This window comes from Clinocottus analis, unplaced genomic scaffold, assembly GCF_023055335.1.
Source record: "Clinocottus analis isolate CAN_PGR_092001 unplaced genomic scaffold, fCliAna1.0.p SCAF_6, whole genome shotgun sequence".
In the NCBI taxonomy this organism is placed as follows: Eukaryota; Metazoa; Chordata; class Actinopteri; order Perciformes; family Cottidae; genus Clinocottus; species Clinocottus analis.
Window position 1 is genome coordinate 11,675,284 of NW_027176218.1, and position 12,660 is coordinate 11,687,943.

General features: G+C 42.7%; 1 protein-coding gene across 1 annotated transcript; it reads right to left on the reverse strand.

Moving 5' to 3' along the window:
• Positions 1-4,807: 4,807 nt before the first annotated feature.
• On the reverse strand, positions 4,808-10,047 carry lrrc4.2 (leucine rich repeat containing 4.2). The gene is made up of 3 exons (XM_068603785.1): positions 8,870-10,047; positions 8,656-8,782; positions 4,808-8,483 (listed from the first exon to the last, which is right to left on the reverse strand). Exon 3 carries the CDS (start codon positions 8,360-8,362, stop codon positions 6,368-6,370), a length of 1,995 nt encoding a protein of 664 aa, XP_068459886.1. The 5' UTR covers positions 8,363-8,483; positions 8,656-8,782; positions 8,870-10,047; the 3' UTR covers positions 4,808-6,367.
• Positions 10,048-12,660: the final 2,613 nt, after the last annotated feature.

Below are 12,660 nucleotides of genomic sequence, written 5' to 3' on the forward strand. Positions count from 1 at the left end.
TTTCTCTCTCACACCCTCTCTCCCTCAATATGTCTGGGTTAGTTGATGGTGAGTCACCCATCTTGCTCACTGAGGAAAGGAGACTGGTGCCAGGTACGAGAATGATAGATTGTGAGGTTTACGTGACGTTTGCAGAATCACATATTTGCATTCACACAGACAATGAGATAATGTGGATGATAAACTTGGTTCAAAGTTATGCTAAAGGAATAGTCGAAACAACAGAGGCTGAACACATTAACACCTGTTTTATCTAATGCTGTATATACAACATCGCTCCAAAGCGCAGCCTCAAAACTTCTTTGGGATCGTTAAAAAAAGGAACATTCAAACACGGTCAAAGTATTTCTTGCGGGTATTAAATATGTGTGGTTTGATTAGGTTTGATTGACAGTGGTTGTGTTCCTGGCCACATAAGCAAATCCTTTTAAAACCTGAGGTCAGATTTGGACAGTGACAATGCATGAACACATTTTAACAGAGCCCTGTGTTAAAGGAAACTGAAAAAACAAATTGGATTTTAATTGTCTCAATTTTGAGCGCGTAAATGTGCCCTGAAAAAAAATGTGATGAAAGTGTTTTGTCCATGACATGTATGCCACTTTCTACCAACAATCCCACAATGCAATGTGCTGCATTTATGAATGTAATAATTACCACTGTGTGACATCTTTCAGAAATGATGCAAAATGATGAAAAGTGTACAAAATCTCAATTTACTGCTCCCGCTAGAGTAAAACATTGAGTGTCTATTATATACAGAGAGTAGCCATGAGTGAATGAAGGTGTGATTTCAGATACAGAAATCTCCAACATAAAACAACCAGAACTTGAACATGTTGGACTACAACTTTTATGAAGAGGGTGATTAGGAAGATTTTTTTTCAGGGTTCTTTAAACTTCAAAAAGCAGAATTTATTAACGCTTTAGTGTTTCTGATCTTTGTGTGAACCCTCAGCACAAGGATATGATAATCACTATAAATTAATAAAAGTACATTTAATTAAAGCTATGTAGCTTATCAGCTGCAGTGTAGCCTGTCCTTCATTGGGCATTTGTTTTTCTTTTCTTTTCTTTTTTTCAGTTTTATTGTTGTTTTTGTTTGCCTCTCAGCGTGTGTTCCTGCATGCGTTCTGCGTTAACCTCCCCAGCAGTGAGTGGGAGAGGTTAAAATAACAGAACAGTGGCTGTCACTGTTACGGAGGACACTCTCTTTCGCACACCCACACACACACTTCATGCAAGAGAGAGAGAGAGACGGACTGACTGACAGAGAAAGAGATCTCCAGGAACAAACTCCAGCTGCCTCCCCTTATCCAGAGCTGTTCTGGTCCAAAAAGAGCACACTGGCCTACATTACAATGACACTGATGTACTCTCGTATATAAGACTGCATAGCTGCTTAACGGCAGCATAATGGCAGTGCCATATTGGGCGATACCGCCACAGGAGAAAGTGTTTTATTGTTCTAAAAGTGAAAGCATGTTTATGTTTTAACCTGGAGTGAATCGGGGCAGAGGTGAGTGGTTTGAAGTGGACGTCCTCGTCTATTACAGTAAAGAGAGGTCAGTCCCACCTCCTCCAGCTTGTGACAGAAACTAGGCATCAGCTATTATTTGTTCATACTCCCAAAGGAATAATTTTCTGACAGCATAATGTTTTTGGGAGAAGAAGGTCTCTCACGTGATGATGGTGATGCACACATGGCTGTGTGCATTACAGAATTAGAACCAAGCAATGATTCACAAAATATTAGTTTATTCCTCCTTTCTATATTTTGCTGAAGTAAATCAAATAACTCTTTTGCAATGTAATTGGATGAAATGTATTTGTGTGTGTGTTTCATTTGCATACAGATTCAAAAACATTGAGAATGAAACTAGTGGGAACTGTAATCATTTCTGGAGACTATTTGTGGATTCTGTGAGTTTAGGAGCATAAGTTTATGAAGATGCATGTTCGAGAATAGCAGTTACCTCTTCTCTCCCATCCATCTTAGGTGTCTTATTTTACCTTGACCTAAAACCAAGACTGAAAAACAAGCAAAAGATAAATTGCTATGAGGCTTTCATTCAAGCTCATTAATGTTTTTAAATAGACATTTCCAGTGTGTTCGCATGCGATTGTTCTTGTAAAACAACTTCAGGTTTATTTCCTTTCATTTTACTTGAATAAATGGCAAAACATCAAACAATAACAATAAGTGAAACTCTGTCTCATTATTGAAAATGTGCATTCATAATGTGTAATAGAAGCTAAGACACATTTTGGTTCGCTGAACATTTAAGAGTGTGAGCAGGTCAAGTAAAGTGCTTTTGTAAAAGAGTGCAGTTAGGTGTAGGCCGACTAATCAGGCATCGAGAGAGGGATGAGGATTGAGTCTACAGGCCATTTCTCACTTCTAAGAGGACCATGGATCATTTCTTACAATCCCTTTGTGGGCACAAAAAGGCATCATTCAGTGGTGAAACTGTGACAGGATTGCTGTGCCCTGTCACCTGACCAACACCTCTCACTGCTGGGAACTTTATTAACAGATATGGATCTTAAGACTCAAGGACTTGTTCCCGACAAACCCTTAACCTCATAGAATGCCGGCCGTAGAGCCTCATCCCAGCCTTCTTTCCTGTTGTCTTTCTGCAGATCCTATCTATCGGAGTGAGACCTGCTATATAGTGGCAGCTTTGCCATTCTTTTCACCTCTTCCATCCCGCGTCAATATGGATAACAGCATGAGCCTCTGACATACTGCTAACTTTAAAAAGATGCATTACATCTTTGGCTGAAGCTTTATCAGTAACCTGACATTGGCTCAATAGGAGGGGGGGGGGGGGGATGATGGGCATTAGTGAGCATGCTCCAAAAAAACTATGACAATATGTGACAGTTGCTGTGCCAGACGGATAACACGAAAAAAGAAAGAACGAAAGACGAGGGGAGATTATGAGTCTGTCTAAAACACAACCTCGTTGAGCTATATTGAGGGGTTTTCAATCAATTATTTTAATTCAATTAACGTGAGTGAAAAAAGGGAGGGGACCGAGGAAGGGAGATGGCAGCAGTTATAAGACATCTTCACAGTGTATTTGCAACGAGGCAACATAGAGCGAAATTCAAAGCATACGACTGAGTCAGCTGCTGGAGATAAGACGGCAGCCACCCCAGAGAACAGATTGTATTAACCCCACTGATGTTGTCAGGAAAGGACTATTGTCTGCGCCCTCGTTTTCAGCAATTAACACAATGGCCGTTCCACCCGATCCCTCAGTCTCTTCACCCTTGACACTGAAGCAGCGAACCTGAATCGACTCAATGGTTGATAGTGTTATGTTAAATCTTAACTTGCTTCCCTGTTTGATTTTAATACTCAAGGAGGAGGAAGAAAATAATAAGAAACACAGTAGTTGTCAATGTTGCTGGTTCTAAGACTCATTAAAGGCTTTACAAACAGCCAATAGCATCTTTTGAAGGCACTAGCACGGCCAGAGCCATGCTGTGCTGCGGAAATAATGAGAGTCTGCTCTTTTGCAACCCACACATACTGTAACAACCAAGAACACTCTTTTGTCAAAGCAGAAAGCAGCCATCATATTCTGGTGGTGATTGAATATTCCGCAGTGTATTGCACTCACATTTAGAAGAAAATGAAGTAACACTTGACATAGTCACTGGAGTTCCATCTGCTTGTTGAGGCCCACCTGTACTCACACACTGCCAGGTGTGCTGGCAGAAAACACTAACACATCTCCATCCATCCATTCAGCGCTGACGAAACATCCCAAATAAAAATATCATCAGAGGAATTTCCTTTATGTCTGCAATATGTTATATGCCTTAATGTGTTTATATGTACAGAACATCCTATATAAATTGTAAACAATACATGTATTTCAAAAAATAAAAATAAAAACTCCTGAGAAAATTGACTCCCACTCCACTTGCATTCTAGACTGTTACATAATTGCTGTCCCTGTTTCCTTTTACTGCACCAGAGTACCTGCTGTAATGCAGTCATCGTATTGTGGATGTCAAGAGAAAATATGCACATATACATAAAGTAAATGCCATTCAGTGCCTTCCAGGACATCATTATGACTCTTGATGGTACAGGAAGTTCCGCCTGGAGGTTTTAAATAAAGCCTTGGTGTTTCTGTCAACTCACCATGCTCCATAATTATCACAAGGGTCGTACTGTAATTTCCTCTTTATCCCTAAATAGCCTCAGCAGAAGCACTTTTGTATTGTGACTTAGACCTTTTAAATGACAAGTAGCCTGCTGGATTGAAAAGTATTTGTCTTAATCAGCACTAAAGGAGGAAAAGTGGTGAGTGGTTGTATGAAGGATAACAGTATAAGGTCAAAGGTAAGGCGTTTCAGACACCACAGAGACTCGGCACACTTATTTATGGTAGCTGGCCTTTTACCGTAGCTGCATGACGTCAGGATAGTTCAGAAATGTACTGACACATACAGCATCTGCAAAAAATAGAAAATAAGAATCTTTCTGCTTTCCCATTATTGTGGGATGTATTTAGATTGTATTCTGAAAGTACTTGCTTGCCAAAGTATCGTATGTGTCATACCTTATATCGTGGTAGACCACCCACACATCTTCTTATTAAAAACACACAGTTATATATTTACATACATATAAATATATATATATATATATATATATATATATATATATATATATATATATATATATATATATATATATATATATATATATATATATATATATATATATATATATCACTTGATATATGTTAGATTTCGAGAGGGTAAGCATGTAAGGAAAAGAAACCCACAAACTGTAGAACTGTGGGATACATGTATTTTTTCCCCTTCACAGTCACTGAGAAGTCAATGTTAAGAACTAAGCTGAGGCATCAAAGACCAACAGCCTATCTGACCTGCATAGAGCCCCACTGTGGGGTATAATGCAGCATTGTACACCAGTTACTTAAAGACCCATTCATGCAGACACTAAGTAAATGCATAGGACCGTAAGATGGGGGTTCAGGGTAGGATACGATTTACAATACTGCCTCCAGCCTTTACGATTAAACAACTTACACACAAATGGAAATATATTCAGAGAGAAGACAAAAACATCAGATGAAAGTGTTTTCTGATTAGAGAAATACAAACCAAAGGTTTTTTTTTTATTTTTCATAGCCTCCGTTGTCTCTCCATAAAAATAGTGTTGCTAAACTGCTAACTGTTAAAAGGAAAACAAAAAGAGTCACGTTTCAATGTAGTCCATGGAAAAGCCCCGGTATCAGACATTCATTTGTTTCACTTCAATCCTCTGTTTTCTTTCTCCAAAAGCAGAATGGTCAGCAAAGCTCTGTATCACTGCACCACATGTCCGTTCCTTTGAAAAAATGAGCATCGCAATGAGCCCTTGCAGAGACAAGTCAGGCAACTGCTGTTATGCATTATTAAATTAGCCCTAAACACTACACAAGCCATTAAGAAGCATGTCAAAACGGAAAAGAAACAACGAAATAAAAAAAAGAAATAAAATGCAACCAATAACAGAACAAAGTATTTGCAACAACTGTCATTACCCTGCTCTTTGCCAGTTAAACCAGTGGGGAATTATGTGCACACTAAATAAACATGTTTAGATACGCTACAACTAAGAAGCACTGACACTGTCAAATAAATGCAGCTTAGCTCCAGCAAACAGAGGGTTAAATCTTAGCTGCAGAAATTCACTGCAGTCCAAAAGCGTTTGGCTGATAGCTACTGAACAGCACATTCTATCTGTGCCATTACTCTGCTATCCTTGGACAAATGTTTCTATCTATCTAGATTTTGCTTGTGTGTCTTTTTGTGTACCTAAGTCTGGAAATATCATTTTATTGCATATTATATTTGGCACAATAAAAACTGGAGCTTACATTTGGGGCTGTATTTAGAAACTGGTGCCTGTATAAAGAGTTTTTAATTGCATCCTAAATATGATCAAAAAACAAACTAAATGCCTCTTTTCCTACAGTAGACAGAACCACCTGCTATTATCAATCACAAAAGCAATTCAGTATATTAGTCTTTTTTTTTTAAATAGAAGTCACGAGTTATTAGAAAATAGTTCAAATTACTTTCTTTTCTGATATAATCTGCATGTCTCGCCACTTCCTGACCGTAGTTTCATTTATATATATTTGTTTTTTTATATTTATATACGTATGTATAGGCATGTACAAGAAACAAAAAACTGTCTCTGTTTTGCACTTCTGTACAAAAGAAAGTTACCGTTTTGTTCTTTGTGCATTCTATTGCATGGACTGGTGAGCAGGGAGGTGGAGAGGAGAGGTTCGGGCTGAGTCAGACATAGATCCAGAGGGAGCAATGCTCAGATTTGGGTCTCTTGAACCTTCTCCTTGCTATGAGTAGTCTTAATGATGTAGGGATCAGCAATGGTGCTGATGTGGCTGTGATGCTGTCTGACTGAGCGATGAAGAGAGTTGTTCTGGGTCCAGTGGGCTCCATAGCCCCCTTGGCGGGATGACGAGGACGCGTACCCAGGCTTAAAGGTGTTGCTGTTGTGTTCCACTAATGTAGGCAGTACCAACCCTGTGTCATCAGAGCCACTAGATCCAGAGGTGGGTGGTGGAACAGGAGGAACTTCTTCCTCCATCTGTATGATTTCTATGGTCCTGGCTGCTGCCACGGTGCTCCTCTGTTGATGCCGCTTACGCAACTTATAGAATGCTATCAACATGGCCGCTGCCAGCAAGGTAACAGCAACAAAACAGCCAATGATGATTTTGGTGGTTTTCATCACCTCATCCAGGCTGGCGGCTGGACCACTAGGGACTCTGGCAGTAGGGATTGACACCTGCCCTGGAGTCTGAGTGTTTTGAAACAGCACAGTGGGTGTGGAGATGAAGACAGGCTGAAAGACAGAGGGTGAGGCAGGGATAGTAGGCTTGGGTTTAGGGGTCTCCTCTACTGTGGGCTCCAAAACTTCCACTGTTACAGTGGTAAAGTAGGACAGATTAGACGTGTTGAGTTCAGCATTGCTGACATTTAGGTAGGCCGATGCATTGGAATTTCCCGCCATGTTGCTGACCATGCAGGTGTAGACCCCTGTGTCTGACGGGAGAACGTTGGAGAAGTTGAGTGTCCCGTCGTTAAGAACAGATATCCGCGGGTGAGCCGAGCCATGGGTCAATACAGTGCCATTGGGGAGAAGCCATCTGACGGAGCTCATCGCAGCTGTGCGACACTTTAGTTCTGCCACCCTTGCTGCAGAAATGTTCAGATCTCGAGGAGCATCAAGTATGAATGGTGCTGAACATTGAAAGGTGCTCTGATCAACTTCTACCAAGTATCGTCCCCTCATGTGCACCGGGGTGTGGCAGCGTCCGCAGCAGGTGGAATTAGTGGGAATGTATTCTCTGAGCCACCAGGAGAGCCACACAACATCACAGTCACATCGCCATGGGTTGTGGTGCAGGTGTAGCTCCACCAGGTACTGAAGAGGGGTGAAGAGGTTATGGGGGAGGGATGACAGGTTATTATGGGCTAAATTCAGCTCGACTAAGGCTATGATGTCATCAAATGCATTCCTCTCTATGGTAGTGATGGCAGAATTCATAATCCACAGTTTACGTAGATTTTTAAGCCCACGGAAGGCTCCAGGTTTCAGTTCAGGGAAAAGATTCTCTGATATTTCAAGCTCCTCCAGTCCCATCAGTGGTGAAAGATGAGGAAACTCCCTCAGGTTGCACATCCCCAAGTTGAGATACTTGAGGTTTTGAAGTCCCTCAAATGCCCCATCAGAGATGTACTCCAACTTCCTCAGTTCTCCCAAATCCAGTCTCATGAGGGAGGGGACACGGTTGAAGGCATAAGAGGGGATGCTCTCAATGGGATTGTTTCTTAGCCACAACTCTCTCAACTTTGACAGATACTCAAAAGCTCCACTGGGTATGACTGTCAGTCTGTTGTCGAACAGCTCCAGGGTATTGAGGCTGGTCAGGCCATTGAAGGCCCCCACCTCAATCTGCCGGATACTATTTCTGCCCAACTGCAGTACCTCCAGGTGATGCAGGTGCCTAAAGGTATCTGCTTGTATGGTCTCTATGCTGTTTTCCATCAGGTTCAGGTACCTGGTATTGGCTGGGATGTTCGGGGGAACCCTAACCAGGCCTCGGCGGGTACATACTACCTTGCTGAGCTGGTTAGTGCAGGAACACACACCTGGGCAGTTCTGTGGGTTAGCCGAGCCCAACGCAGGGCCTGTGGACTGGCACATACTGAGAGCAGGCACCATAAGGGAGAGCACGGCGAGCAGGGCTGCGTTCCAGGTAGGCTGCACACTAACCTGGCCCAAAGGACTCATGGTGTGGAGGGCTCATTATTCTGCATGGTGGGGGGAGACGGCACACACCAGAGGACAGACCACCCTAGCCTGGCTGGAGCAACTCAAGGCTCCCAAGTTCCATCGACAGTGCAGGGAGATGCTACATCAAAATTGGTGTTTGTGTGTGTGTGTGTGAGAGAGAGAGAGAGAGAGGGGAAAAAAGAGGAACAGAGAGGGAGACAGAGTGTGAGAGATTAATACAAAAGACGTAGCATAGGAAAAGCAGTGCAGCAATGTAAGAAAAAGGTTGAACAACAGTATCAGTGACGTACCTCATTAGTTTGGAAGTGGTCCTTTCTGCTTCTTTCCAAATGTTAAAAGCAACAGTTATTCATCCTGGTTATTTATAATTTCCTTCCATGGAAAGACATCAGATTCATGTTTTCTTGTTTCCCCTTTCTGAAAAAGTGAGGTGGCCCTCTATTAGCCAAGGGTACAAAATGGCTCCTGGTATTAAAAACTGAAAGCAGCATGAAAAGCACTCACAAGCAGAGGTAAGGCCATGAAGGCTTGGCGGGTGCCTGGATCCCTTCTGAACCCTCTAACTGCTCCCCTGCCGGGCTGCAGACTCCAGCATGCAGCTTCACTCTGGATAAATCACAATGATCCATAACGCAGTGAAACACGACAGAGGAGGAGAAGAGAAGTGACCAACTGAAATAAATAAAAATCCCCAGTCCTGTCGGCTCCTGATACATGTGTTGGCTCGTCCGCTGGTCGCCTGTTTGGTGGAGACCTCCCTCACTGTGACTTTGCCAAGGGCTAGTCGGTCGCTGATTAGCCCCGTTGTGACAGAGACTGAGAGACAGAAAAAGGCTAAAGAACTCCCGGCGCAGTCATCCCCCTCTCCTCTCCTCCTCTGTGTTCCTTTTGCTTCCTCCCAACGTTGGACTGGCCCTGGTCAGAGCAGCTGCAGGCTGCCGTGTGCACAGTTAGCAGTAATCCGTCTATTCCTCCTGGGGGGAGGGGGGGGGGGGTGGTCGGGGGCTTGTGGGAGAGATGGTGGCGCTGGGTGGGGGGTGGAGAAGGAGATGCGCTGCACTGTTGGAGCTTCGCAAAAGGCTGTCAGAAAAGAGAGAGAGCACTCTTGTCCTCTTCTGCGATGAGAGAAAAGAGAGAGAGAGAGCGATGACGCTGGGAGGATGTGTGTGAAAGTGGGCTCCGTGTCTGTATCCAAAAACAGAGAAAGGTATTGAGGATTCTTCCCTCCGCACGATGTTTGTCACCTGGGCTGTCTTCTGCAGTGGTCCTCTGCTTGCTTATTTGTTAGTTTTTCTCCATGGTTGAGGTAGTAAGTTGTGGCCATGTGTGTGGCTGTCAGACTTGCGGCTGGCCGGTGGACTACTGCAGTAGCCAGAGTAAAACAGAGAGAGAGAGGAAATGAGAGACAGAAAGAGCGAGATTGAGAGAGGAGAGAGAGAGAGAGAGAGAGAGAGAGAGAGAGAGAGAGAGAGAGAGAGAGAGAGAGAGAACCACTGACAGATCAAGAGCAAGGGAAAGATAGAGTGTGCAAAGGAAAGAGAGTGTGTGAGGGAGAGAGATAGATGAAGAGGAGGAGGCACGCGAGCGCTCAGGCAGCCCACCGTCACAGAAGAACCAGGAGCAGCATTCTAATCCACATCTCCTCTTCTTGTTTATTCTCCAATCTCTGTCTTTTCTCTATCCCCCCCCTCTGTGGCGGTGTTGCAGGCAGCTAAGATGCTCGCTCTGCCCCCTCCCTTTGTCCTTCAGTGGGAACGTGAATGTACTGCTGACGCACTCCTCTCAGCTGCTCAGCCAGCCTCAGAGCAGTGCATTGGTTTGATGCAGTGTTCCTGTGTATTAACACATTCAACTTCCCCTCCTCCCGTATCCCTCCTTCTCCCTCCCTCACTGTAACTATCTTCTCCTCTCTTACTCTCTCTCTTTCTGTCTAGTTTCTCACGTGCTCTGTCTGTCACAATCTTTCTTTATTCTCACTCTTTAGATCACTTTACCTGTGCCGATCTTCTCCCGCTCTGTTGCTGTCTGTCTCGCCCAACCTCTTGCCTAAAATGGAAAGCCTCCCATTTCTGTGTATTATACAGAGACTGGAGGTCAGACTTTCTACTCCAACTCCGGAGTGGTTTTGTGATCCCTCTCTCTGTCTCGTGAGCGCAGCAGTGCGCCAGTTTTTTTTTTTCAGTGGAGATGCAGCTTGCTGCTTATCCACACCTCTTGTAAGGCATGGTGAGTGTTTCCCTCACACATTGTGACAATGGGTGACCACAGACAGAGTTTTTTTTATTGTATTTGATTTTCTTATTGTCTCAGTTTTAGAGCATTTATTATGTGTGTATGTGAGTGTTTTGGATGTGGTGGTGGGGCGCTTGGTCAGGGGTGTCTGTGACATCAGAGAGGACTGAAATGCTGACTGTGCTTCTCTGTGTCTGCTGGGCAGTCTTCTCTTTTGGGAGGATAAAGATGAAAGAGCTTGCACACAGATATCTCTTAGAGAGACGAGAGAGAAAGACGGGGAGATAGAGGAAAAGAGACTTACCGAGAGAGTGGGGGAGAGAGATGGGGCCGGGTAGGAGGAGATGTACCCTCATCCTTGGTGAAATAGGAGAAAGGAGCCTATAGAAGGAAGAGAGGAATGAGATAAATCGGGGTAAAGAAGAAGGATGACGAGACAGATGAGGGAACGCACTGCATAGTAGTCTCCTCAGTGAAATAACTTAGAGAGGCAGAGAAAGAGAAGGTTGAGGAGTAGAAGTGAAGAATAGTGTTGATTTAAGCATAATTTGAATGCAGGAGAAGGAGTCTCCTTCTCTGTCTTTGGTTAATGACCACATCCTCTCCATCTTTTCCTCCCCCTCCTCCTCACAGTCACATATATATTTGCTATTAGCGTTGCGGTCTATTGAATGAAAAGAAATAGCACACTGGCAATAATAAACGTGCTACTGTCAACTCCCATTTTAATTCCAATTCATTAAATGAATAGGACATGACTGGAATTTTTGCATTTCACTCAAGATATGTGAAAGTATTGAAATATGTATGGTCCATGTTCACATTGGACCATAAAGAGGATGAAGTGAAACTGAAGCTAATTGCAATGGATGCAAGTTACGGTTTAAAAAAGTAGAGCATTTGGACAAATGCACTTACGTGATCCCTTGTTTGTCCTAACAAATATGAATAAAATATCAAACTGAATAAATTATAATGCTCGGTATTATCTTCTGAATACTTCTAAATAAAGGAGTAAGAATGGTAACCTTTGTCTTTGCATTTTACTCAATTCTGTAAAAACATACAATATCTCACTTTTAACAGAAAACTGAAGTAATATGGAGACAAAGTGCTTGGACATGATACAGAAGAAAGATATTTATTATTTTAATTAACCCTCAGCAAATCAAATTGATTGAGAGAATGCCTTCCAGCCCAAATATACAGTTATATTTCATTGTGTAAAGTTTAGACTAATGGCCATTGTGTACACTCATTCATTTCAAATTGCAAATGTGTTACATCTTGTCTCATGCATGGCTTTGTAATAATGGTTATTTAAAAATGTATCAATACATATTTTTTTTTATCAACACAACATAATGACGAGTGACAGCAAAACCACCATTTGGACTAAATGAAAACTACCTTTGCACACAAGACAAATGTGTGTGAAATGAGAGGTTCTGGCTTTGAAATAAGACAGACAGTATAGACTGACCTTCAATGCCCTACGTTTTTGGGGAAATACTATTGTATAAACAACAAAGAGAATATCTGAAAACAAACACTTCAGTTCCTTTGATGCATCAAAGAATGACTTTGAGACGAATGAAATAACAGTAAAAAAAAATTGCAAACACTTGTGTTTTGAGCGGTAACGTGCCAGGTAGAGAAGAAAAAAACGTCCCAATTACAGCTGATGAACCTATTCTATTCCAATTAGATATGGTGCGTCAGTGTGAGGAGTGGAGGAGAGGAAGAAAGAATGAGAGGAAGAGCATGGTGGAGGGGTGAGGGAAGGGTGAAGGCGATATAACTATTAGTTAAGGTGGTGCAGCAGGGTTGGTCAGATAATTGATTGCCATGGTTGTAGCTGCTGTGTTAATGCTATTACAGGGGGCATGAGCATGGAAAGGTCAGTTAGCACAGTGAATATATGACGTTTCCTCCCGCTGTCTTTATGGCTCTCTCTCTCTCTCTTCCACTCTCCATGTCTTTTCTTCCTCTGTTTTTTCCTGTCTCATGGATCCATACTAAGGAACATCAGCCAGAGCCTCCATGTCCCAGTTCTCCTTTGA